The sequence below is a fragment of the Dendrobates tinctorius genome, unplaced genomic scaffold (assembly GCF_039654945.1).
Source record: "Dendrobates tinctorius isolate UK_male_01 unplaced genomic scaffold, ASM3965494v1 ptg000039l, whole genome shotgun sequence".
Classification (NCBI taxonomy): Eukaryota; Metazoa; Chordata; class Amphibia; order Anura; family Dendrobatidae; genus Dendrobates; species Dendrobates tinctorius.
In genome coordinates, this window is record NW_027361707.1 from 50,556,560 (window position 1) to 50,581,591 (window position 25,032).

At 44.1% G+C, this 25,032-nt stretch overlaps 1 protein-coding gene across 1 annotated transcript in view; it reads right to left on the reverse strand.

Moving 5' to 3' along the window:
* Positions 1-25,032, reverse strand: part of DHX15 (DEAH-box helicase 15) — an 82,546-nt gene that overhangs the window by 16,010 nt on the left and 41,504 nt on the right. The window contains exons 4-9 of the mRNA XM_073574679.1: positions 7,274-7,433; positions 6,076-6,294; positions 3,761-3,928; positions 1,426-1,512; positions 1,176-1,325; positions 253-361 (exon numbers count right to left, since the gene is read on the reverse strand). Coding sequence (XP_073430780.1) covers positions 253-361; positions 1,176-1,325; positions 1,426-1,512; positions 3,761-3,928; positions 6,076-6,294; positions 7,274-7,433 — 893 coding nt within the window. The remainder of the gene's footprint in view (positions 1-252; positions 362-1,175; positions 1,326-1,425; positions 1,513-3,760; positions 3,929-6,075; positions 6,295-7,273; positions 7,434-25,032) is intronic.

Below are 25,032 nucleotides of genomic sequence, written 5' to 3' on the forward strand. Positions count from 1 at the left end.
TACATGCCTGTCATTTCTAAAACTTTTAATAAAAACTATCTGATTAAAAAAAAAACATTGAGAACATCGTGCTCCTCTACATGATGACATTAACAACCGAGGCTTTTCATAGCACACGAAACATGATAATATAGATAGAAACCAGGCCAGATTTACACTAAAGCTCTGCAGAGAACAATGACAAGTTGCTTATCTAGGCGAAACTAAAATCCGATAAGATAGTATTTTCCCCATGTACACACGGCATTATACCTGGAGGATCCATGAAGTCAAAGTGTACCAAGTCATCAATGCCAAGCTTCTTCAGCTGCAGCACAACTGATCCCAGGTTGGATCTCAAGATCTCCGGGTACGTGTTGTCCTGATGGAGAGAAGTACGAGATGAGACATTTATACAAAATCATTACAATTTCATCCATCTATAAATCAGTCATCTCACGTGTTTGGATCTGCCAATACCAATTATTGCGCTGATGTAGGAAATGTATTGGTTGGACTAATATAATGGGGAAATCGAGAACACAAATATTGATTACCTGTGCTTGGCTTAGGCAATCAATGACAGATCAATGGGGGGGGGGGGAAATACTCAGCACCCCCACCAGTCAGCAGTCATCTGGTCCGACGACAGCCACAAGTTCACAGTGTACAGAGCTAGGACCCAGCCGCAGGTCCCCAGAGCCACACACCAATGGGGTTGCCAGGTGTCAGCCCCACCACACAATCATACAATATGGATGACTTACTGTAAACAATAGGTAATCAAAGTCCTAGAAAACCCCTTTAAGCACTGCACACTTATGAGATTCTATATCTGAGATGGGAAAATATGCCATAAACGTCTGAAAAAAGTAGGTCCCAAACCCATCTCCAAAATTGTGATCTGTCTTACGCTGATGTGAAGAGAGGTGGGCAAGCATGCTTCGCTGTCTCCATTAACTTCTACAGGAATTGCAATAACAGCCGCTACTCTAGTTATGGGACTCAAAAGCAAACAGTCACCCACAAGCTGCCATCCCTCAAATTACGGATAGGTCCAGTCCATGAACTATCCCGAGCTGGGAACACAATATTAAGTGTAATATTCACATGCAGTGGATGTAAAATTCACAAGTGTCTCGTGTGGATATTGTCCATTGCAAGAAGAAAGGGGAAAAAAAATAAAAACCACCTACCTGCATTTCTGTTTTGTACGCCTTCTCTGTGTAAAGTCTAAAGCATTTCCCGGGCCTGGTACGACCAGCACGCCCCGCTCTCTGCTGTGCAGAAGCCTTGCTGATAGCAGTCACCAAAAGAGACTCTACTCGAATTCGAGGGTTATACACCTATCCAGCAAAGAAATAGGGGCACGTTACCACCACACTGAGCTACAGAAAATCAGACATTGATAAATGTATGTGTACAACAATAATAAAAATGACATACCTTTTGCTTAGCAAATCCCGGATCGATCACAAATACAACTCCATCGATGGTCAATGAGGTCTCAGCGATGTTAGTGGACACCACGACCTAAAAAGTGACAAGAGGAAACGTAATTGTATGAACGCTCACGCTAGTGTATGCGTTATTTTATTCTAATCGATCTGTACATTCATGCTCAGAGAGCGACTAACCAGAACATACTGAATGTATATACATACCTACCGCCTCACACACATTCACTTGTCATTAGTAACGCTCACAAGATTTGTATGCATATGGGCAGCGAGCGGGACATTACTAAATGTTATGTTTTAGGGCTGTATGATGTTTAACCCCTTAAAAAGTCAAAAAGCCAGAATTATTTTTTTTTTCTTTTAAATCGCTTCAACATTGCAATAAAATGCAACAACAGATTATGAAAAGACCGTGTCTACACCAATATGGCATCAATGAAAATGTCAGATAGGTGCGCAAAAATAAAGCCCTCACCCAGCCCCAGATCCCAAAAAACAGATACTATGGGGTCTCGGAAAATGGCTTTTTTTTTTTTTTTTTTTTTTTTAAATAAACTCTGGACTTTTTTCTCACCACTTAAATAAAAGAGAACCTACACATGTTTGGTATCTACGAACTCGTAATAACCTGGAGATTTACAATGGCAGGTCAGTTATAGATTTTAATGAACATGGCAAAAATAAAAAACAAAACAATTGTGAGATTGCACTTTTTTTTGCAATTTCACCACACTTTGAATTTGTTTTCCCGTTGTCCAGTACACGATGTGGGAAAATGAATGGTGCTGTTCAGAAGTACAACTCTTCCTGCAAAAAACAAGCCCTCACACTGCCATATTAATGGAAAAATAAAGTTACGGCTCTGGGAAGGAGAGAAAAACCAAAAACTTAAATACCCCTGGTCCTTAATGGGTTAAGGACCATTGTTGTGGTTTCGCAATGCTGTTTTCGACCCCATGACATGCCCAAAAGAAATCCTAACATTTGCTGTGTAATTTGAGTTCAATATTATTCCAAAAATAAGTTGCAAGTGACTTTTGACAAATCTCCATTAAGTGTGAGAAACCAATGCCAAGCATTTACAATGATTCACACCTCTAGTGCATTTCAAAGTCACAGCAATTTGCGCACCACTTACACACAGCAACGGGGGTCGTCACTATATTCACAACTATGGCGAACTGCAAAACAGGCTAACAGCTTGCACAATGGAGCCTGAGACCTTCACCAATGGCTCAAAACACTTGTCACAAGAGCGCGGCCCCCGCCCAGGGAGGCGAGGGGAGCGCGGCTCCCGCCCAGGGAGGCGAGGGGAGCGCGGCCCCCGCCCAGGGAGGCGAGGGGAGCGCGGCCCCCGCCCAGGGAGGCGAGGGGAGCGCGGCCCCCGCCCAGGGAGGCGAGGGGAGCGCGGCCCCCGCCCAGGGAGGCGAGGGGAGCGCGGCCCCCGCCCAGGGAGGCGAGGGGAGCGCGGCCCCCGCCCAGAGAGGCGAGGGGAGCGCGGCCCCCGCCCAGAGAGGCGAGGGGAGCGCGGCCCCCGCCCAGAGAGGCGAGGGGAGCGCGGCCCCCGCCCAGAGAGGCGAGGGGAGCGCGGCCCCCGCCCAGGGAGGCGAGGGGAGCGCCTCCCTCAGAACAAACATTCCACGAGTCGCCAAAGACATGCAAGATGTTTCATGCCCTGTCACATGTTAGAAAAAAGAAAAAGTATATATAGGTAGACTTTAAAAACCTGCATGGGAAAATGGAAATTCATTAACCTAGTTACATGTCCATGCAATGGCGTTGTGTCCTCACATATACGTTGTATCTGCTGCAATAACAAGCACACTTTGCAGATTGATTTCAGATCATCACATTAGAAAGGAGCTTTCACAGTCTAGCAATTTCTCTCAATGTCACAGAGACACTGAAGTGCATTAGTGAATCCAGTGTCATGGCACAAAATATCCAGAATACACTACAATGAAAAGATAGCGTCCACTTATATATATCATCACAATGGCTCATCGGTACAACACTGCGGTGTCTTTCATTTTAAATACCCTGTTATTTGACCTAGTGAAGTCAGGATATGATGCCTGTAACTATAATCTTCAGGTGCGCCCCGCTCCCTAGCCTCCAAGCTTGCCAGGGGCGCTGCACTTCTGATGACAGTTTGGTCAGGCGGCATAGCTAAATGAAAGAGAAAACGAGGGGATGCGAAAGAGAGCGAAGTATTTGGCAGCCAGCTGTCGAGATTTTGACAACACAGCCAAGCAATATCCAATGTATAGTGATGTGTGCAAGCTGAAAAAGATCTATACAAAGATACGTCTTAGGCTTACCTTTCTTCCTATTGCACCGGTAGCTTTTTTGGCCGGAGGGGGCTCAAATATTCTCTGCTGTTGCTGGGGTGGTAGGGTAGAGTACAGAGGGATAATTTTGATATCCCCAACTTCAGGGCCCAAGTCGTCAATTTCTCGTTTTATCCTTTTACACGCTTCATCAATTTCCTAAACATAAAGAATATTGTACATAAGAAGGAATTCAGGAATCGCACGGGGCATGTCGACGCTCAGAACATTCATTCATTCTAGCACAGGCGACCATCTATGTTAGGGTCTGTGACTAAACTTCTTCAGTCTCCCACCGGGAATATTAACTGCACCGATCACCATTGCAATGTGCACAATCTCTGGGAAATGAATGAGGAAGGCCTACAGAGAGTAAGTAATAGCTGGTGGATTTAACATCTTTCACCACGCTTTTATGCTTCTGTTGACCCACCTTTATGGGGGTGCTTCCTTCTTGAGAGACAAATTGTAACTGAATGACATTTATTTTGCTATATAATGCATTGGGAAAAAATATTTCCAAAATCCAAGAGACATGTTGGGGGAATGGAATAGCTTTTGTGGTCTTGGTTTTTACAGTATTCATTGCATGGTAGAAATTATCTGGCTGGGCACACAATATGATTTTTTTTTTTTTTTTTTTTTACTTAAGTTTTTAGACTTGAACCTGCAATCGTTTCCTCTACGTATTTCAGTGCTGTATTGTAATATATAAACACACATAAGATATTGCCCACCAAATGAACCAATATAAAAAAAAAAAAACTGATTCATAAGAAGAGATAGGAGAACCCGAACAGTAAAGTTCGCCGTCCGTACAGAGCACCTACTGTACGGACACCGAACACGGACTTCACCAGGATGTCAGTCAGTGTTACTGTTCGGGTTCGGCCCCCCCGAACACCGGGTGTTTGTCGAGTGGTCATGTGCATAACAGCGCAGCAAACACGGCTTCTGAACGGTGGCAAAATCATCCCCGCCGGTGAAACAGCTGTGGTTCCCACTCTGTAAGATGACAAGGTGAGCCTGCACCTATGATTGGAGGTATAAAGTTTACCTCAACTGTTCCCATCAGTAGACACCTGCTGCCGCTAACAGTGAGAGCAGTAGGGGGCTGATGAGAGTATTCATCAGCCTCTACTGCGCTGTAAATAATTAAAAGAAAAAAAAACTTTTTGTAACTGTACGGCCGAACCCAAACATCCAGGTGTCCGCCCATCTCCATTTATAAGGGGTGTGTTTGTAATATATATATATATATATATATATATATATATATATATATATATATATATATATATATATATATATATACACACACATACATATATACATACATATACACACACACATATACCCACTTGTATTGAAGGAGATAATGACAGAAATATCCCTGTGCTGATGAATGGCTAAACAAGATACACCCCAGACAAAGCCATTGGCAAAATGCCCATCGGGTGCATTTGGTAGGTGAACCATCATATATCATTTTGCTACAGGGAAATGCTACAGTCGGCACCTCTGGGCTCGGCCCTTGAGCCCACTCCAAACATATACTTAGGGTGCACTAGTACGTTCTAAGTCGGGAAGGGTCAACTTCCAACCTGTTCACTAGACCCATGTATACCTAGATAACTTTTAGATAATATGCACCCTTTAATTTTTTTTTACCTTAATTCCTCCTACTCCATTTTGATTCTATTTTGTCTCAGATTACAGTTAACAGAAATATTCAGAGAAACTGTACATCACAGGAGATCAGCCATGCCCCCCCCCCACCCACTTTGCACAATCTGCTGTAGGAGACTCTCTCCCCTCTGCTCCTGGCATTGGGGTACAGGTCTGCAGTAATTCTGTGTGACTGCAGACTTGTAAATAATCACTGCGAGGATTCTGCTCCAATGCCAGGAGCTGGTGGGCACATATATGTGATTTGCATACAAGTGGTCACATGCTGACTAGACATGCGCAGCCTCGCTCGATATAAAAGGTTGAACCACGCAGGACACATCTAGTCAGAATGTGGCCGCAAGCGTGCAAACCACACGACTGCCCGCTCCCGGTGAATCTTCACTGCGAATCTTTTTCCTTGTTCCTAAAGAATGCCTTTAGCTAGTTCAACTGCGTTTTCCTTTTGAGGATGGATGGAGATTCCAGGGGACAGACTTCACCGTGAGAGAGCGATAGTGATATACAGTTACCTCTCAGAGAGAAACCTTTTATTGTATAACTTTCTATTCATCGCTACAGGATGGAAAAGGCAAATGTTGCACAATCACGTACAAGTGTAAGCTGAAGACACAAACCTCCTGGCCCGTAAGGAAAAGCAGAAGATCTCCTTCCTCCTCTTCACACATGTGAATCTGAATGACTGTGCGAATGGCGGCTTCTAGATAGTCCCTCTCTGGCTCCGGAGTGTAAAAGATTTCTACAGGATGGGTACGGCCAGGAATAGTGAGGAGGGGGCAGCTATCAAAATAGATCTGAAACTTGCCGGCATCAAGAGTGGCACTCATAACTATAACCTGCCGTGGAAAAAAAACAAAAAACACTGAGATCTGGAACTTTAGAAGTGAAACACGAAATATCATATGAAGACGCTGTGGTTAGCATATTCCAGTTCTGCTCATTGCTACACATGATCAAATCACCGCAGAAAAGCAGACAGCGTGGTCACCTCCACCGTGACTTGCACCATCAGCCCCTCTGCTGAGTCAATGTCAGGAGGACCTGGCCTGTCCATGTGTTTGCATTACATTTACCCATAGCGATAACAGCCAATTTCCAGAGATGTAAAATGGTTGTCCAGGCTTGATACACTATGTGACTGCAGACTTCCGAATCGTGTATATAGTAGGCGTGCAGTCAGTATTCCCCGGTGGAGGTCATATGCCAAATAGATGGGTTCAGCGTCTCTCAATAAAAGTGCAATGAGAGAAGTCTAGTCGGCGAGAGACAGCAGGTATGTAAATCGCATAAATGCAGTCACATGAATGCTTGCTCCAGCAATATCGGGAATCCTGACAGTGCACGGTGCCCACACTCTTGGTTCACAAGTTTGCAGACTTTTGCATCAAGCCTGGACAACTCCTATAAAGTATACTTCCGATCATAATGATAAGCGATTGCAGAGAAAGAAGGGGCCCAGGTTTCTAAATAACTAGCGTTAACAGGTTCCTTCTCTGATCAGCAGCACAGACCAACTGCGGTGCCTACTGCCAATAACTAGGCCCTCGGAAGGGGTCCTACTTGACTCCAAGAGTCTTATACTTGTAGTAAAGTCAGCGCTGTTCAATTACATCCTACAGTTGGGACACTCCAGGAGCGGAGCGTTCTGCAAGAAGCCTGTTACACGGGCTGGGGACGGTCTGTGCTGCCGTTTAGAGACAGACTCTGCCAAGCAAATATAGCGGAGCACGCTCACTCTCTAGAATCATTATACTGTATAGCTTGTCCACACCACTGCAAAGGGATGGAACTAAAGACAGCAAAAGACGGCTTTACCTTTAAATCATTCCTTTGCCGAACAACCTCTTTTAAAACACCCATTAAAATATCTGTAGCTAAAGTTCTTTCGTGGGCTTCATCGAGTATAACTACACCGTAGCGCTCCAGCAGGGGGTCGTTCATAGCCTCTCGTAGTAACATACCATCAGTCATGTACCTAAAGAGAGATACACATCGACATAAGGATTGATCACGGTCACATCAATAGGAGAAGCAAATTTACATTTTAGCAGAGAAATCTGATTCTCCTTTTAGGAGCCAGTTTTCCCTACTGACTCTTGAACTCACCATTCACATCGTTAGTCAGTCTTGTTTTGATCAAGGTAGATTTTAATGATTCAGTCGTGTCAGTGTACAACATTTTACAAATGTTTATGGAAAGGGGAGGAGGTGAAAAGTAAAGACATGCAGACCCGTGCTGCTCTCTCTAGCATTCAGTTCACCCCAGAGATGGATTCACAGCTACAATGTTCATGCCTCTGAACATGTGCTACATACTCGTAGAGACTGGAGAGCAGGAATCCCTCAGGTCTGTGTACAGGAGACCTCATAGCAGCTAGCCTCCATCCACCAGCACTGAGAGAACCAAATACAGAGAGCCTACAGAGGGGAAACTAGTGATATATGCAGGATGAGTGTCATAACAGCCAGAATCAGCACTAATAAATCACACATCAACGCTTATTCTGAATAGTCACTTGAAACCAGGGTGGATAAAAAAATCAATGTTTTTTTTTAAAAAAAATCAGATTTTTTTTTATTTAAATTGGATTTTTTTCAATAAACTGCTTTTTGAGGAAAATATTTTACCATCCAAAGGTTCTTCCATCATGAGATAAAGCTGAGTTGTTTAACGCAGTAGAATAAAGGCTGTATATGTGTAACATTCACAATGCCATGCTCTTCCAGAGGTTTCTGTAGGATTAGTGGGCAGTTTCTCTCCTATATTATCACAGACGCTCGCTTTACTTACGCAGTTCTCAAAACTGAATTTGACTCCGCAGAGGTCGCAGCCTCTTCTTCATGGCAAAAATGTTACAACATGAACAGAGTTGAGAAAAAGACCTTAATCCTATTGTTCTACAAACCTATGAATACAGAATCAACCCCTTCAGTGCCAAGTCCAAGAAGTTAGACAATATGTTTCTGATTGTTTGGAGTGGAATAGATCTGCACAACACAAGAAGAATGTGAATCTAAGTGTGAGGAGGAGGAAGGGCAAGCAGACAAGAAAATGAAAGTGAAACTTTGAGCACAATACTGCAGCATAGCCAAAGACAGACAAATCTGGATCTGTTTGTGTGTACGATCTGAGGTTTATTACATTCTTTCCTTATAATGGCAGCAGGCCGTAAAAGAGACCAGTTTGGGAATATTTTAATGAAGCTCCTTCGCCTATCGGTAAGGCAGGCATGCGTGCAAAATGCAAACGATGCAACAAAGAGATGCAAGGCCTGGTGGCGCGAATGAGGCAACATCATGAGAAGTGCGGTGATGAAGATGACCAAAGAAACACTTCTGAACAGACAGGATCTTCAGGTTGGTAAACATTTTTATTGAATCCTATTTCTAAAGACTGAACTGTCATGTGTGAGAAAAATTATATTTCTTATTACTGCATGTTACTGTCATTTGGTACAGTTATGAAGAAAAACAAATATTCCTTTTGGGGCAGGGGCAGTGATGTGTTGTGTACAATAAGCAGAAATTGTATAAACAATAAAATAACAGCATTGACTTTTTTTGTTTAGGGGAATTCATGGATTCTGGAAACTATCCACCTCCAAGATCACCATCATCCTGTTCTACAGTTTCAGAGTTATCCATCCAGGATAGTGCTTCATTAGCAGCATCATCATCAGACACCCACAGCCACATATCACCATCACCCAAAAGGAAGAAAAAACCTTTACCTCCTGGAACCACCATAGATAGGTTTGTGATAAGAACTAGCAGATTAGAAAAAGAGTTGATTGATGAAAAAATTGCCCAGTTTATTTATGCAACGAACTCTTCTTTCCGTCTGACTGAGAACCCACATTTCATTAATATGGTTTAGTCACTGAGACCAGGATACAGTCCACCCAGCAGAGCTGATGTTGCAGGGAAACTGCTGGATCAAGTGTATGACAGAGAAATGGAGCAATGTGCAACAGCTCTGGAGGGTAAAATTGTTAACCTAAGTATTGATGGGTGGAGTAATGTCCACAATGATCCTATTGTATGTGCTTGTATAACAACAGAAGAAGGTAAAGTCTTCCTTGCACAAACAACTGATACATCAGGAAATGCACAAACAGCAGAATACTTACAAGAAGTGGCAGTAAAAGCTATAACGACATGTGAACAAAAATTCAAATGTCTAGTAGTACGCAGTTTGGTCACTGACAATGCTGCAAACGTATCCAAGATGAGAAGAGATTTAGAAGAGCAGGGAGGGAATACAAAGCTGCTAATAACATATGGTTGCAGTGCTCATTTGCTGCACCTCTTAGCCAAAGACTTAAGTGTTCCAGAAATAAAGGCTAATGTTGTTGAAATTGCTAAATACTTCCGTAATAATCATTTTGCTGCAGCAGCTCTGAAAAGGATGGGTGGAACCAAGCTAACGCTCCCACAAGATGTTAGATGGAACTCTGTGGTGGACTGTTTTGAGCAGTATATCAAAAATTGGCCTATTCTGATGACACTTTGTGAAGAAAATCGAGATAAAATAGATGGCACTGTCACGGCCAAAATCCTCAACATTGGGCTTAAGAGAAATGTTGAACATATGCTGAGCTTCCTGAAACCCATCTCTCAAGCTTTAAACAAAATACAGAAAAATAGCTGTTTTATTGCGGATGCTGTTGAAATTTGGAAGGAACTGAGTGAACACTTAAAAACAGAACTACACATGGACAGAATTAAATTACAAGCAGTAAACAAACGAATGGGACAAGCACTGACTCCAGCTCATTTTTTGGCAAATATTGTCAATATCCAATATCAGGGTAAAAACCTAAGTGCTGAGGAAGAGGAGTTAGCTATGACATGGGTATCCAGCAATCATCCATCTTTAATGCCAACTATAATAAACTTCAGAGCTAAGAGGGAGCCATTCAAGAAATATATGTTTGCTGAAGATATTTTAAGGAAGGTCACACCAGTAAACCGGTGGAAGTCACTTAAGCGCTTGGATTTAGAGACTGTTCAAGTAATGATTTCACTTTTAACAGCAGTAGCTTCTTCTGCAGGCGTTGAAAGAATATTCTCTTCCTTTGGACTCATTCATTCTAAATTGAGAAATCGGTTGGGACCCAATAAAGCAGGAAAGCTTGTTTTTCTTTTCCAGATTTTGAATAGGAACAAAGAAGATGATGATGAAGATGACGACAAGTGAGCTACAGAGGACAGCAGGGACAGTAGTATTTAAGTTTTTCATGTGTCGGCTGGGCTGACAGTCTAAGTTTCTTAAAATATATATATATATATATTTTGTTTAGCCAAATTAGTTAACAAACATGGATGTTTGTTTAAGTAAATAACTTATGCTGTAATGTTGTTATTGTTTCAGTTGAATAAATCTATTTAAATTGTTATTAAGGTCAGGATTATTTTTCTCCTTCCTAAGTACAACAGAACAGTGGTGTCCAAATATGAATGATTAACCCATTAACCCCTTCCTGACATCCGACGTACTATCCCGTCCACGGTACCCGGGCCCGTATGACCGTGGACGGGATAGTACGTCTACCGCGATCAGCGGCGCCCACATGGTGAGCGCCGCTGATCGCGGCCGGGTGTCAGCTGATTATCACAGCTGACACCCGGCACTATGTGTCAGGGGCGGTCACGGACCGCCCCCGACACGTTAACCCCTTGCACACCGCGATCAAACATGATCGCGGTGTACCGGGAGTTAAAGGGAAGCATCGGCAGGGAGGGGGCTCCCTCCGTGCTTCCCTGAGGCCCCCACGGCAGCGCAATGTGCAGCGCTGCTGCGGGGGGCTCCTATCCTCCAGGCCCCCGGATCCAAGATGGCGACGGGGGCCTTCGGGGACCTGAGGAAGCTGGCTTCCTCAGTGCCTGCAAAGCGCAGGCAAGAGGAAGTCTGGTTCAATGCCTGTGACAGATTGCTGATCTGTCACAGTGATCTGTGATGTGACAGATCAGCGATCTGTCACAGGACAGTGATGTCCCACCTGGGACTATGTAATAAAGTAAAAAAAAAATTAAAAAAAAATGTAAAAATAAATTAAAAAAAAAAAAAAAATCGCCAAATAAATTAGTAAAAAAAAAAAAAATATTCCCCAATAAATTCATTTTTTGAAAATAAAAAAAAAAAAACAATAAAAGTACACATATTAGGTATCGCCGCGTCCGTAATGACCCGCCCTATAAAACTGTCCCATTAGTTAACCCTTTTAGCAAACCCCTTAAAAAATAAAAATAAAAAACGAAGCAAAAAATAATGATTTATTATCATACCGCCAAACAAAAAGTGTAATATCGCGCGATCAAAAAGACGCATATAAATATCCATGGTACCGCTGAAAACGTCATCTTGTCCCGCAAAAAACGAGCTGCCACACAGCATCATCAGCGAAAAAATAAAAAAGTTATAGCTCACAGAATAAAGCGATGCAAAAATAATTATTTTTTATATAAAATAGTTTTCATTGCATAAAACCGACAAAAACATAAAAAAACGACCTAAATGAGGTATCGCTGTAACCGTACTGACCCGAAGAATAAAACCGCTTTATCAATTTTACCGCACGCGGAACGGTGTAAACGCACCCCCCCAAAAGAAATTCATGAAACGCTGGTTTTTGTTCATTCTGCGTCACAAAAATAGGAATAAAAAGCGATCAAAAAATGTCACGTGCCCGAAAATGGTACCAATAAAAACGTCAACTCGTCCCGCAAAAAATAAGACCTCACATGACTCAGTGGGTCAAAATACGGAAAAATTATAGCTCTCAAAATGTGGTGATGCAAAAACTATTTTACAATAAAAAGCGTCTTTTAGCGTGTGACAGCCGCCAAACATAAAAACCGCCATAAATAGTAAATCAAACCCCCCGTTATCACCTCCTTAGTTAGGGAAAAATAATAAAACTAAAAAAAAAAGTATCTATCTCCATTTTCCCGTTAGGGCAAGGCTGTGTGCACACGCTGCGGATTAGGTTCCGATTCATCCGCGCGGATTTTGTAAAATCCGCAGGTGAAACCGCAGGTCAAAAGACCTGCGGTTTTACCTGCAGATTGCTCTGCGGTTTTGTCCTGCGGTTTTTCATCTCCTCATTAGAGGAGATGGCAAACCGCAGGAGAATCCGCAGAAAGAATTGACATGTCAATTCTTTCTGCGGATTGAAAACCGCAGATAATCCGCGCGGAAAATTCCGCACCGTCTGCACTGCGGTTTTTGATTCCCATAGGGAATCATGGTACTGGGGTCCGCAGCAGCCAAAACCGCTGCGGAAATGCAGCAAAATCCGCAGCGTGTGCACACAGCCTTAGGGTTAGAGCTAGGGTTAGAGCTAGGGTTAGAGCTAGGGTTAGAGCTAGGGTTAGAGCTAGGGTTAGAGCTAGGGTTAGAGCTAGGGTTAGAGCTAGGGTTAGAGCTAGGGTTAGAGCTAGGGTTAGAGCTAGGGTTAGAGCTAGGGTTAGAGCTAGGGTTAGAGCTAGGGTTAGAGCTAGGGTTAGAGCTAGGGTTAGAGCTAGGGTTAGAGCTAGGGTTAGAGCTAGGGTTAGAGCTAGGGTTAGAGCTAGGGTTAGAGCTAGGGTTAGAGCTAGGGTTAGAGCTAGGGTTAGAGCTAGGGTTAGGGTTAGGGCTCAGATTAGGGTTAGGGGTGTGTTGGGGTTAGGGTTGGAGTTATAATTGGGGGTTTCCACTGTTTGGGCACATCAGGGGCTCTCCAAACGCAACATGGCGTCTGATCTCAATTCCAGCCAATTCTGAGTTGATAAAGTCAAATGGTGTTCCTTCCCTTCCAAGCTCTGCCATGCGCCCAAACAGTGTTTTACCCCCACATGTAGGGTATCAGCCTACTCAGGACAAATTCCAAACAATTTTTGGGGTCCAATTTCTCCTGTTACCCTTAGGAAAATAAAAAATTGGGGGCAAAAATATCATTTTTGTGGAAAAAAATGATTTTTTTATTTTCACGTCCGAGTGTTATAAACTTCTGTGAAGCACTTGGTGGTTCAAAGTGCTCACCACACATCTAGATAAGTTCCGTGGGGGGTCTAGTGTCCAAAATGGGGTCACTTGTGGGGAGTTTCAATAGTTTAGGTACATCAGGGGCTCTCCAAACGCACATGACACCCGCAGACCATTCCATCAAAGTCTGCATTCCAAAACGTCACTGCTTCCCTTCCGAGCCCCGACGTGTGTCCATACAGTAGTTTTCTCCCACATATGGGGTGTCAGCGTACTCAGGCCAAATTGGACAACAACTTTTGGGGTCCAATTTCTCCTGTTACCCTTGGGAAAATGAAAAAAATTGGGGACTAATTGATCATGTTTCTGGAAAAAATACCATTTTTTTATTTTCATGCCCTGGCATTATAAACTTCTGTGAAGCCCTTGGGGGTTCAAAGTGCTCACCTCACATCTAGATAAGTTCCTTAGTGGGTCTAGTTTTCAAAATGGGGTCATTTGTGGGGGGTTTCCACTGTTTAGGTACATTAGGGGCTCTCCACAGGCAACATGACACTCGCAGACCATTCCATCAAAGTCTGCATACCAAAACGTCACTACTTCCCTTCCGAACCCCGACGTGTGCCCATACAGTAGTTTTCACCCACATATGGGGTATCAGCATACTCAGGACAAATTGGACAACAACTTTTGGGGTCCAATTTCTCCTGGTACCCTTTGGAAAATAAAAAAATGGTGACTAAAAGATCATGTTTGTGGAAAAAATACGAATTATTTATTTTCACGCCCAGGCATTATAAACTTCTGTGAAGCACTGGGGGGGTCAAAGTGCTCACCACACATCTAGATAAGTTCCTTAGGGGGTCTAGTTTCCAAAATGGTGTCATTTGTGGGGGGGTTTCCACTGTTTTGGTACATCAGGAGTTTTCCAAACGCGACATGGTGTCCGATCTCAATTCCAGCCAAAAACGTCAAATGGCGCTGCTTCCCTTCCGAGCTCTGCCATGCGCCCAAATAGTGGTTTACCCCCACATGTTGGGTATCAGCGTACTCAGAACAAATTGCACAATAACTTTTACGGTCCTGTTACCCTTGGAAATAATAATAATTGAGGGTGAAAAGATCATTTTTGTGGAAAAAATATGATTTTTTAATTGTATGGCTTTATGTTATAAACTTCTGTGAAGCCCATGGGGGTTCAAAGTTCTCACCACACATCTAGATAAGTTCCTTAGGCGGTCTAGTTTCCAAAATGGTGTCATTTGTGGGGGATTTCCACTGTTTTGGTACATCAGGGGTTTTCCAAACGCGACATGGTGTCCGATCTCAATTCCAGCCAAAAACGTCAAATGGCGCTGCTTCCCTTAAGAGCTCTGCCATGCGCCCAAATAGTGGTTTACCCCCACATGTGGGGTATCAGCGTACTCAGGACAAATTGCACAATAACTTTTAGGGTCCTGTTACCCTTGGGAAAATAAAAATTGGGGTGAAAAGATCATTTTTGTGGAAAAAATATGATTTTTTAATTGTACCGCTGTACGTTATAAACTTCTGTAAAGCCCTTGTGGGTTCAAAGTTCTCACCACATATCTAGATAAGTTCCTTGGGGGGTCTAGTTTCCAAAATGGGGTCACTTGTAGGGGGTTTCCACTGTTTAGGTACATCAGGGACTCTCCAAACGTGACATGGCGTCCGATCTGAATTCCAGCCAATTTTGCATTGAAAAGTCAAACGGCGCTCCTTCCATTCTGAGCTCTGCCATGCGCCGAAACAGTCGTTCCCCCCCACAAATCAGGTATCAGCGTACTCAGGACAAATTGCACAATAACTTTTGCAGTCCAATTTCTCCTGTTACCCTTGGTAAAATAAAAAAAATTGAACCTGAAGTATTTTTTTTGTGAAAAAAAGTTAGATGTTCATTTCTTTTTAAATATTCAAAAAAATTCCTGTGACGCACCTAATGGGTTAATAAACTTCTTGAATGTGGTTTTGAGCACCTTAAGGGGTTCAGTTTTTAGAATGGTGTCACTTTTGGGTATTTTCTATCATATAGACCCCTCAAAGTGGCTTCAAATGTGATGTGGTCCTAAATATAAAATGGTGTTGTAAAAATGAGAAATCGCTGGTCAACTTTTAACCCTTATAACTTCCTAACAAAAAAAAATTTTGGTTGCAAAATTGTGCTGATGTAAAGTAAACATGTGGGAAATGTTACTTATCAAGTTTTTTGTGTGCCGTATCTCTGTGATTTAAGGGCATAAAAATTCAAAGTTGGAAAATTGCGAAATTTTCAAAATTTTTGCCAAATTTCCAATTTTTTCACAAATAAACGCAAGTTATTTGAATGAAATTTTACCACTAACATGAAGTACAATATGTCACGAGAAAACAATGTCAGAATCACCGGGATCAATGGAAGCGTTCCAGAGTTATGACCTCATAAAGGTACAGTGGTCAGAATTGTAAAAATTGGCCCGGTCATGAACGTGCAAACCACCCTTGGGGGTGAAGGGGTTAAACTGGGGAGAAAAAAGTAATATAAAAAGTGATTCTAAAAATCTTCATCTACTTGCATGTTAAAGTAGCAAGAACTAGTTTAGGTAGAAACTTTGATTTAAATCACTGATTTAAATCAAGCCTTACTGACTAGTGATTTAAATCGTGATTTAAATCAGTTAGATTTAAATCAAATCCACCCTGCTTGAAACAGACATACTTTAATATAGCTCAAATATATTTCCCATGTCCTTACAGTGTATTTCGTAGATCACCATCTACCCACTCCGAAGGTTTATGTCATCAGTGTGTATAGTCATTTCCAGAGGCAAATACATATCAGGATCAATTTCACCGGTGGCATACCACCCTACAGTACGTTTTAAGATAAACGGACACCATGAAGTGAAAAATAAAAAATTGGAAAAAAAGAAAAGCAAAATCAGTATAAACATGGAGGGGGAAGAAAAATTTCTAACTGGGACAAACTAGCATATGGCAACAGCAAAACCAGGGAGCAACGCTCATTGATGCCGTGGCCCAATGTATCCACTAGGTATGATACATCTGCAGATGTATGGCCGCTCACACTACAGATATCTTTTGAAGAATCCAATCTTATAACTCAATTTCAAAAGTGAAATTAAACAGTGACAACCCATATTCTTCATTAAATCGAGACTGAACTGTACTGGTAAGTGTGTAATTATTAATTAACATGATTGTACAGGCCACACAAGGCTCTTCTTACATGCTGCCCCTCCTGAAGATGGTGCTAGATAATGAGCCATTCTTGATGAAATGGAGGCAATGTTGCTGCCGCTGGACTAACAGAACAGGGGTGAGGAGTTCATACACAGGTAGTATACATACTAGACTATGAAACCTGATTGCATGAGATACCAAAAAGGCAGAAATGGTACAATCATAATCAGCAGTAAGGTTAGATTTTTGTATAATCCAAACTAAACCAGATTTTAAATTTCAATCTCAGAAGCGTTTGGGGGACTAATATACTAATATTCTGAGGCTTTATTACCAATATTAGATCAGAAGGTCGCTCTGCAGCATTCAATTGTTCATCAGCTCTGTATTTTTGTGATATTAGGCTGGTTTCAGATATGCGGATGTCAGAGCTGCGGAGGGCTGCGTAGTTCCTGTGAAGCTCCGCCCACTGCCGCACCTCCTCCGGTCAGCTCCTACATCTGCACGCGGCCTACGTACCTATCTTTAACACTGGGTACGCAGGCCGTGCGGATGTATGCGGACACAACATGTTGCATTTTGTTGCGGTCGCCGCATGGTCAAAACGACGCATGCGGACGCATCCGCATACATCCGCAAGTCCTGCGTACCCAGTGTTAAAGATAGGTACACAGGCCACATGCAGACGTAGGCGGAGCCGACCGGAGGAGGTGCAGCAGTGTGCGGAGCTTCACGGAACTACGTCGCCCTCCGCAGCTCTGCCGAACACTAGTGTGAAACTAGCCTAAAGCCCCCTTCACACATGGCGAGATCGCTAAAGCGTCACCGATTTTGTGATGCAACAGCAATATCGCTAGTGATCTCGCTACATGTGACACTTACCTCCGACCGCCCCCCCACCCGCCCGCCGGCTATCATTGATCGCACGAGATCGTCCTGGTCCATTTCTCGTCGTCTGATTCCTGCTGGCGCCGACGAGCGACTCCATGGACGTGGAAGTTGTTAGCAGGGCTGCCATTTTTTCAGCCCATTTTTTTGGGCTGAAAGTCCCCCCCCCCCCCCCCTCTCGACTTATATTCGAGTCATATACACCAGGGGGCCGGAGGGGGCGTGAGGTCATACTTACCCGTCCTGGCACGGTCTCTGCCGTCCCCAGCTTCTCCGCGATTTCCCTTCCTTCCTTCAGCGGTTACATGGTACTGCTCATTACACTCATGAATATGCGCATATTCATGAGTGTAATGAGCAGTACCACGTGACCACTGAAGGAAGAAAGGGAGATTTCGGAGAAGCTGGGGGCTGCAGAGACCGTGCCAGGACAGGTAAGTATAGCGATACTCACCTGTCCGGGGTCCATTGCTGCTTGCTGCTGTCTGGCACGTCATCTATTAGTGACGTTCAGACAGGAGAGGGCACGGTGACGTGGTTAGTGCGCGCTGCGCCCCCTGCAGTCTGAATGTCACTGACAGATGACGTGGCAGACAGCAGCAAGCATCGATGGACCGGGGGACAGGTGAATATCTCAGGTGCCAGCAGTGACACCGGCACCAGGCCCCAGCGAGAGAGGTGAATATGTCATTTTTTTTATTTTTAAATGCAGCAGCACGTGGGGGCATAATCTATGGAGCATCTTATGGGGGCAGCATATAGGGGTATAATCTATGGAGCATCTTATGGGGGCAGCATATAGGGGCATAATCTATGGCGCATCTTATGGCGGCAGCAGATAGGGGTATAATCTATGGAGCATCTTATGGGGGCAGCATATAGGGGAATAGTCTATGGAGCATCTTATGGGGGCAGCATATAGGGGCATAATCTATGGAGCATCTTATGGGGGCAGCATATAGGGGAATAGTCAATGGAGCATCTTATGGGGGCAGCATATAGGGGCATAATCTATGGAGCATCTTATGGGGGCAGCATATAGGGGTATAATCTATGGAGCATCTTATAGGGGCAGCATATGGGGGAATAGTCTATGGAGCATCTTATGGGGGCAGCAAATGGGGGAATAGTCTATGGAGCATCTTATGGGGGCAGCATATGGGGGAATAGTCTATGGAGCATCTTATGGGGGCAGCATATGGGGGAATAATCTATGGAGCATCTTATGGGGGCAGCATATTGGGGCAAAAGCTATGGAGCATCTTATGGGGGCAGCATATGGGGGCATAATCTATGGAGCATGTTATGGGGGCAGCATATGGGGCCTATTCTATGGAACATCTTATGGGGTCATAACCTTTATGGAGCAGTATATGGGGCTATCATGAACTGTATGGAGCATTATGTGGGGCTCCTGATTCAATATGTATTTTCAAAAACACTTAACCCACTGATGTCTCAATTAATTTTACTTTTATTGGTATCTATTTTTATTTTTTACATTTACCAGTAGCTGCTGCATTTTCCACCCTAGAGTTATACTCGAGTCAATAAGTTTTCCCAGTTTTTTGTGGCAAAATTGGGGGGGTCGGCTTATACTCGAGTATATACGGTAAGTAACGACCTCCGACCGCTGCTGCATCGCTGGTGAGATGATCTGCCCTTTTTGGCAGCTCACTAGCGACCGGGTCGTATCGTTATCGCTGGTGAATCACTAAATATAACGGGACCTTTAGACATCAGCACATGTGGCCCCTTAAGGTTGTATGCACACGCTGCGGATTTGCAGCGGTTTTGTTCCTGCTGCAGTGTACAGTACTATTAAAATCAATGAAAACCGCAGTGCAGACAGTGCGGATTTTTCCGCGGTTTCAAAACCGCAGCACGTCAATTCTTTGTGCGGATTCCACTGTGGTTTGGCACCTGCTCCATGGCAGGTGTCAAACCGTAGGGGAAAACCGCAGAAAAACTGCAGATAAACCACAGGTCTTTTGACCTGCGGATTTACCTGCGGTTTTTGACAAATCCGCACGGAAAAATCCGCAGGACAATCCACAGTGTGTGCATACACCCTAAATCAGCTGACCACCAGAAGCTCCAAGATTCAGCCCCCCACAGGTCTAATATTGATGTCCTATACAAAGAACGGCCCATCAGTTTTTAATTCCCTGAAGATGGCATCAGCAAATGACCTATAGTTTAAATCAAGTTTGTGTTTTATATGTAGTTTAATATATTTTTTTACGTATTCCCAATCTGTATGTATACACATACTGTATTTTTCGGATTACAAAACGCACTTTTTTCCCTTAATTTGTGAGGAAAATGGGGGCGAGTCTTATGATCCAAAGGAAGCTTCTCAGGGGGCGCCTGTGGAGGAGCGGGGTTCACAGGAGGCATGCAGCAATGTTGTGGGCCCCAGGCTGGGAGGAGGTGGCTCTCCTAAGATATCAGCCTTAAGCGGACTCCTCCTACCCATTGATTTACCTGCGGTGGGATTCAGGACAATGGCCACCGGGGGAGGTGAGAGCACAGATTGAGATCTCAGGACGAAAGGAGAGCCAAGGCACATCGCATCGCCCCACTCGTGCCACCGCCAGCCTCCTGAAGCAGCGACCCTGCATTCTGTGACCTCTGTGGTAAGTTACCGTAAAAATGGGACTATAAGACGCACCACCATTTTACTTATCGCCTTCACCACCGAGCCCGTTTTCATCTCCCTGATAAGGCCAAATGTTACAATTCTGACCAGTCTCTGTGGTAATCTGGTAACTCTGGACCACTTCAACAGCTCCCACAGATTCTTTTCTCGTGACATATTGTACTTAGTCATAGCAGTAAAATTTGTTTAAAATAACTTATGCTTATAATAAAAAAAAATTTTTGGAAATTTGGTAAAAATTTTGAAAATTTCGCAAATTTCAAACTTTTCTATTTTTATATCCTTAAACCAAGGTGTTAGGTCACACAAAATAGTTAATAAATAACATTTCCCACATGTCTACTTTACATTTGCACAATTATTGAAGCATAATTTTTTTGTTACGAAGTTATAAGGGTTAAATGTTGACCAGCGATTTCTCGTTTTTCCAACAAAATTTACAAAACCTTTTTTTTGGGACCACCTCACATTTGAGGTCATTATGAGGGGCATATACGTCAAAAAATACCTCAAAGTGACACCATTCTAAAAACTGCACCCCTCAAAGTGTTCAAACCACATTCAAGAAATTTAATAAGCCTTCAGGTGCTTCACAGGAACTGAAGCAATGTGGTTGAAAATAATGAACATTTAACTTTTTTTTTTCACAAAAATGTTACTTTAGACCTAATTTTTTTTTTCATTTTCACAAGGGTAACAGGTAGTGATGGGCGAGTAGCATTGTTGCTCGGGTCTCCCTGAGCATGCTTGGGTGATCTCCGAGAATTTTGGTGTGATCGGAGATCTAGTTTTTGTCGTCTCAGCTGCATGATTTGCGGCTGCTAGACAAGCTGAATACATGTGGGAATTACCTAACAAACAGGCATTCTTCACATGTATTGAGCCTGTCCAGCAGTCGCAAATCATACAGCTAAGACTACGAAAACTAAATCTCCAAGCACGCCAAAATACTTGGAGGACACCCGAGCAACAAGTATACTCGCTCATCACTAGTAACAGGAGAAACCAGACCCCAAAATTTGTTGTGCAATTTCTCCTGAGCACGCCAATACCACATATGTGGGGGAAAACTACTGTTTTGGTGCACGGCTGGGCTCAAAAAGGAGAAAGGCAGTGCTGTGGAGTTGGGAGTCAGGGAAAATGAGAAGTCGGAGGTTTGGCTAACTGCCTCCGCAGCCCTGAAAAATAGCGTAGTAGTTGACGATTACCAAAATATATTTGTACTGACCCTAATCTAGTCCTATCGACTAATCCAAATTATTATTTTTTTATTCTATTTTCACAAAAAGAAAAAGCGAGTTTGCCAGTCAGTGATGTGCATCTGATCAGTGGCTGTAGGACACACCGCCGGAGGTGAGACAAGGGTCGGGGGAGGGGGGTGGTGAGACTAAATAAGAAGGGAAGAAAAGGCCTGGAAAACAGCAAGCAAAGGTGCTGAGAAGTGATTTGTGTCATTGATTAGTGGTCGGCTGCTGTAGAATGCATGCTCAGAGGTGGTGCAGAGGGAGGGGTCGGGGGTATAGAAAGGGACAAAAAAAAAAAAGTCCTGGAAAACCACGAGCATGGACACTGATCAATGACTTGTGACAGAATGCAGGGGGGTGTATTAGGAAAGATCAAGAATCAAGAATCAGGAACAGATTAGGGAAAGATCAAGGATTAGGAACATGTTCTTTCTTCAACAGCACCAGTGATGGCAAAGCCTTGAAAGTCTGTAATACCACAAAGCCCAGCACAGCGGTGACAGAACATCAGTATGACCGCCCTGCACACATCCAAAGCTAGAATGAGAGTGATTGACTTAACCGCCCACTCAAGCCAATCAGAGCAGGTCCTGGTGACGCTGTTGCTGCCGGAAACCATGAAAATGCTGTGATTGGCTGTTCAGAAATGAACAGCCAATCACAGCGAACGTAGTTGCGAGGGGGCGACGTCTGGCGCCCTGCAGCAAGATTTAGTAGGTACCTTAATGCATTGAACAAGGCTGTGGTCGCGATGCCGCATAAAAGATGTGGCGTATCCATACGTCCCATGTCAGTAAGTATCTACCAACCTGGACGTATGGATAAATTCAGCAGGAATGAATATCCAATAAGATACAGATTAATGAGTAAAGGATATCATAAAACTTAACATTTAATGAATTGCGCTAAAAAAATGCAACAGACATCACAGACAATGAACCCAGGGAGAAAAAAAAGAAAATACCCAGTGAGCAAAAAAACAAAAACAAAGCACAGTGAAGGACAATTGGTTAAAAAGCTACCTGTAATTGCGGTATTGAATATATTGGTAAGACTAAAAGGGAATTCCATAGCCGAATTTGTGAGCACCTTCGTGACAAAAAAATATGAGGGACACTCCAGTGGCTTATGCCAATTGTTGCCACCATGGAGATGTAAGGCTATGTGCACACGTTGCGGATTCTGCTACGTTTCCGCAGCGTTTTTGGCCCTGCAGAAACGCAGCAGTTCCGCAGACATGGTAGAGTACCATGTTAGCCTATGGCATTTCAAATCCGCTGTGCTCAAGCTGTGGTTTTTTCCGCGCAATTTTGCTGCGGTTTACAAACCTGAGAGGGATCCGTCCCGCCAGGACAGGAACCTACTGAGATATAAGGGGCGGCACCTCTCCCCTGCTTCAGTTGGTTACAGAGCATTGAGAGGACTTCCCAGTTAGTTACATGTTAATCCAACACGACATCACACAAATGCACCCTACTAATCGTGCACACCCATACGGTGAAAAAGGGGGGGGGGGGATATACGGGTGCCGTCATGGGTTCTGGGAAAAACGTCTACCGTTAAGTAACCATGGTGGTTTTCCCTTCACCCATGACAGCACACCTGAGATTTTTGGAGACTAGGAAACACCTTAGGGAGGGACCACCACTTGCAGCACCCTTCTACCAAAGGTTAAGTCAGCAGAGGAGGATAGATTTAATCTATAGTGCTTAAAGAAGGTTGAAGGTGAGGCCCAGGTAGCGGCCTTACAACTTTGTTCAATCGATACCTCTGCCTTTTCAGCCCAGGAGGTCACCCCGGCTCTGGTGGAATGAGCCTTGATGCCGTCAGGAATCGGAACACCACTAGCTGAGTAGGCTATACTAATTGCCTCCCTAATCCATCTGGCAATAGTCCCTTTTGATACTCCATAGCTCTTCCTGGCACCCTGGAAGGCTACAAATAGGGACTGGGACCTCCTCCACTGGCTAGTAACAGATATGTATTCTAGCAGGGCTCTCTTAACGTCCAAACTACGGAAATTCTCCTCCCCTGAATTCTTTGGATTATCGCAGAAAGATGGGAGGATGATCTCCTGACCCCGATGGGAAATCTGAAGCTACCTTAGGCAGATAAGCGGGGTCTGTTCTTAATATCACCCCGTCCTGAAAAACTTGTGTATAGGGTGGATTTACCGAGAGAGCCTGCAAGTCGCTTACTCTACGGGCCGATGTAAGGGCCACTAAAATGATCGTCTTTAGGGTCAGATATTTTATGGGTAGCTGATGTAAAGGCTCGTACGGTTCTTTTGTAAGGGCCTCTAGTACCAGGTTTAAGTCCCACGGGCTATTCTGGGTATTGGAATAGGCCTAGACCTATGGCAGGATTTGATAAATCTGGCTACCCATCTATTTGCTGCCAAGTTGCAGTTATAGAGCGCTCCTAGTGCAGATACCTGAACCTTCAGAGTGTTCACCGCTAACCCCAGCTGCAACCCTGATTGTAAAAACTCCAAGATGGCACTAATCGGGGGTTCTTGTTCTAACGACTTACCTAGGAACTGCAGGAATTTATTCCATGTTCTACCGTAGATATTGGTTGTCACCGGTTTCCTACTCTTCAGCAGGGTGGCCACCAAACCGGGAGAGAAACCTCTATCCATAAAAAGCGACCTTTCAAACTCCATGCCGTCAGATGGAATTATTTGACTTGAGCGTGGAATATTGGACCCTGAGCTAGTAGGTCCGGGATTTCTGGCAGAACCCATGGATCGGAGAGGGACATCATTCGTAGCAGCGCAAACCAGGGTCTTTTTGGCCAAAATGGAGCTATTAGAATCACTCTGGCCTGATCGTTCCTGATCTTCTTGACAACTGTTGGGATCAGGGCCACTGGGGGGGGGGGGGGGGGGAATGCATAGGCTAGCCTGAAGTCCCACGGAATCTGCAATGAGTACACAGCCCATGGTTCTCTCGGGTTCAGTGAGCAAAACCTCTCTACTTGCCTGTTGTTTTTGTTGGTAAAGAGGTCCATCACCAGTTTCCTACAAAGCTGTGTTAGTTTTTGAAAAACAGACCGATTTAGAGCCCATTCTCCTTGCCTCAGTATTGCGGCTCAGGAAATCGGCCTCTATGTTTTCTGCCCCTTTCATGTGCAAGGCTGTTGAGTGTAGGTGTTGCTCCGCTCTGCAAAGAATGTCGCCCGCTGCCATCATTAGGGAGTGAGACCTTGTCCCCCCTTGGTGGTTGATGTAGGCCACCGTCACTTTGTTGTCCGACATGATGCGGACATTGCGACCCCTGAGTAGGGGAATGAAGTGGATTAAGGCTTTGTTCACTGCCCACAGTTCTCTCAGGTTGGAAGGTGCCCCCATTTCTTGAGGCCTCCAGGAACCCTGGGCCACATGACCCCTTAGGTGTGCCCCCCAGCCCAGGGAGCTTGCGTCTGTCAGTATTATGTCGGTCGTCTGTGTGTCCCAAGGCATTCCCGAAGCAAAGTTTGTACTGTCCAACCACCAGTTGAGAGAGTCTCTGGTCTCTAAGGAAAGCTCCAGTCTTCCTTCTAAATGCCCTCTCAGCGATCTTTGTGCTGACAATATCTCTCCCTGGAGCTGTCGGGTGTGAAATTGAGCCCA